General features: G+C 44.9%; 1 protein-coding gene across 1 annotated transcript; it reads left to right on the top strand.

Moving 5' to 3' along the window:
- The first annotated feature begins 2619 nt into the window (after positions 1 to 2619).
- LOC121101659 (proline-rich protein 34-like) lies at positions 2620 to 3283 on the top strand. Its single transcript, XM_040625595.1, has 2 exons — positions 2620 to 2844; positions 3059 to 3283. The coding sequence occupies exons 1-2, from the start codon at positions 2620 to 2622 to the stop codon at positions 3281 to 3283; spliced, it is 450 nt and encodes a 149-aa protein (XP_040481529.1).
- The last annotated feature ends 184 nt before the right edge of the window (positions 3284 to 3467 follow it).

Genomic DNA, 3467 nt, shown 5'->3' with positions numbered 1-3467 from the left:
ATGTGAGAAAAAATCTTCTCAAGTGTGAGAAAAAGAAAATTGCTGGTAAGGACTTTTTTACAGTTTAACACATTATTGTGTATTTTATTTTTCAATTTAATGGTTTCATTAGGGTGCCTGTTTTTCTAAACAATCTCCTCTTTTTTTTAATTTATTTTTATGATTTTGGGAGGAGCAGTAAATTAAACAGTCTTGAAAGTACAGAAACTTGGTATCTCTTGTGAGTGGCAGATAGGAAGACTTACCACTGATACCTATCTCCTTAGGTTGGTTTTAAAAAATGTATCAATTAATAGTTTCTTGTGTTATGGGTGTTATGTCACGTGTATTCCTTGCCCCAAGGCTAGAGTAGGCAAATATTTTGTGGACCTGTACTGTTTTCAGGTTATTCATACCCTTCTATCATAAATATCAATGAACGCCTTCCTTTTCATTTAATATGTTTTATTTTCCTAGATTTTGCAATTCAAGAATCATCTCATGCTTGAGTTGGTCCCTATAGTTACTTATTTGCTCGAAATAAAGGAATTTGGAGATAATACAAGGATAAACCCTCCATAAAAATATGTTTTACAGTTTGTAGGACACAGGCTTGTAAAGGGGGTGGAAAGTGGGATTAAGGAATATAATCAGTCATTCTACATCAGCTCAAGGATGTATGTTCGTCAGCTGCTGTTATCAGAATTAAAAAAAAAAGGAATCTCAGATTTAGTGATATATTCTACCTGATGTAAAGCCAAATTGAGTAGAAAACATTGGTATTTCTTTACAAAAGAAATATAACTAGAACCATGATTATTATTTTTCCAGAAGTATGACTGGCAAAAAGGAAGATCCTGTAAGATTTGTAGAATCTTATAAAATGTGATTTAAATATATGCCCTGGTGTTGTGAATATAGCCTGGAAATGTAAAACTCCATTTTGATTTCCTGTGACTTACTGTCCATTGATTTTGACGTTTAACATTTCTATTATAATTTCACACCTACAATGGCACAATTTATAGGAGGAAGAAAAATGTGGCATGATATGTATATTTTATTTCCCCTACATCCTAGAACTTGTTGATTTACTCTAATTCTAAATTTTAAAATATGATTCTAGAAGTAGCATTGTTTCACAAGAACCATTCCTGATTCAGAGGTCATTTTATTAATTTTAAATAAGGATATATGTATAGTTCCTTCGTTCGTTTTCAATTTAGGGGGCAGAAGAAATAATAATACGAGTAAGAGGATAATATCAGCACGTTTTTGCCTCTTTAAAGAAAATATAAGTAAGCTTTGACATAATTTTCTACACAAAGGTATTATACAGTAGTGTCTATACATCTTATATCTTAAGATTATTAATGGTGTTAAGATTTGCAAGGAGCACACAAAAAGCTGTAATACAGAAGTTACTATAGAATGTAAGACTTGATAAAATTTGAGATTCAAATTAACAGCATCATAATATCAAATACCAAGACTTAACATTACAATTCATTAATCCATTATAATTCATTAGTCAAATGTCCCAAGGAGAGGGCAGAATGTACAATGAGTGTTTTCTGGAAATGAATTGCTAAAAATTAGTAGAGTCTAAAAAGACTCCAGAATTGGAAGCTCCAGCTGGGTTTAAAAGGATGGGGGAAGGGATATTACTCACTATTACACATTTGAAGCACCACTTTAAAAAATAAAATCTAGGAATGTCTCATCAGTTCCCACTGCATCAGGCCGACTCTGACTCTACCTTAAGCACTTTTTTCCTTTGTAAAGATGAAATTTAGAAACATGCAGAGAGGACAATTTGCATTGATTTAGGCCAGTTGGGAAAAGAACACGGTTTAGGGTAGGATTTCAAATTGTTGCATTAAATATAATAACATTTGCAGTAGTGGCACCGTTCCATAGTAATTTTAAAAGATTTCATTTTACTTATTGCAAGCCATTATCTGATCATATTTGACCTACATATTAATATTTTCATTATTATTCAAGTCCTTTTTTGCTCTGTACAAACAAATTGTCAGCCCTGTTCACTGCGAGATTATTTATTTACTCTGGAAATATCTGAAATTCTTTCACCCTATCTTTTCCTCTGGGACTCTCCCCCCTCCCCCTAAAGTATAGATATTAATGTCTGGGGGGAGGGGGACACATCCCACGAAAACGTGAGATAGAAAGAGGCCCCTCTAAACGGTATACTATGGGAGAAGTAGAAAAACAAAGAGAAAAAAAAGAAAATGATAATTGTTTTCTCTAAGGCTATTATCTAATGCGAAAGCAAATAGTCAGTCTGGAAATCAGCTAACAGAAGGGGATTAGAGAGGAGATCTGAGAGTGGCTTGATTTCTAGCAGAGCTGTCTCTCCAGCCAGTGATGAGACACAGGCAGGGCAGCCAGGAGCGCTCCAGATGGCCGGGGAAAGTGGTCGTCTTGGGTTACTGCAGGGCACTCGGGCCGCCGGAGAGCAGGCGGCCCGGGAAGGCATCATTAGGGAGCCAGCCCCACGTCCAGCCTGCACGGGAGAGGGCGAGGCTGGGAGGGAGGCCGCCCGCCCGCGCGCCCTAGCGAGCGGGGCCTGCCCATTGTTAACATATACTTGACCTCTGTGACCCCTGCACGACACAGATGTCTCCCACCTCCACCTCCCCCCCCGCCCCGCCGCGGGCCCTCCCCCCTGCACCTGGTAGCGGCCGCGCCGCCGCCTCCCTCCCGAGCGGCCGCGGCGCCCCGGGCGCGGGCGCGCGCCGGAGCCGGCCTGGTGCGGGCGCTCTCTGCGCACAGCGCGCGGCGCTCCTGCTCCCCGGCGGACGCCCGGCCGCCCTGCAGATAAATGCGTCGCCTTCCTCGACAGTGAGCGAGGGCGGGCGAGGCAGACGCAGACGCCGCCTGTGACAGTGGCAATTCCCTGCGCCCCACATCACATTTGTCTGCCACAGCAGCAACAACAGAAAAGCGGAGGGAGGGAGGGAGGCGGGAGGAGGGGAGCGGAGCTCCGCAAGTCTTGGGCTCTGCGTGGAGGCTGCGTTTGGCTGGCGTCCCCGACCCCGGGCTTTTTGCACCGCAGCTCGCAGTGCGCAGCGCCGGGCGGCCGCGGGCGCTCCGCCGGCGACTCCGCGGCCTCGTGGTGAGCGCGCGTGGGCGAGTGGCGGCGGACACTCTGGCCTCGCGGGGGAAGGCGCGCCGCGCCCTCGCCCCCTCGCCCCGCCGGCCGGTCGAGACGACGGGAAGTTTTATTTGCAGCTCGGACCCCGTGGCGGATGGTGGGACTCTCCAGCCCTGTGCAGTGTAAGTGCCCGCGGGAGGGCTGGGCGGGCAGCGGGGACTGGCCCCTGGCTATTACTGTTAATTATTATTCTGATGACCGTCATCTTCATTTGGATTATTCGGCCGAGAGGCTGCAGTCTGTACTTGTCACTCAAATAGGGTAGGACTACCGCACCAGGGCCGAGAGGAACATCACGGGTGACTCCAGT

The sequence above is a fragment of the Ursus maritimus genome, unplaced genomic scaffold (genome assembly GCF_017311325.1).
Source record: "Ursus maritimus isolate PB19 unplaced genomic scaffold, ASM1731132v1 scaffold_9, whole genome shotgun sequence".
NCBI classification, from domain to species: Eukaryota; Metazoa; Chordata; class Mammalia; order Carnivora; family Ursidae; genus Ursus; species Ursus maritimus.
This window is presented reverse-complemented; position numbering and strand designations above follow the sequence as displayed.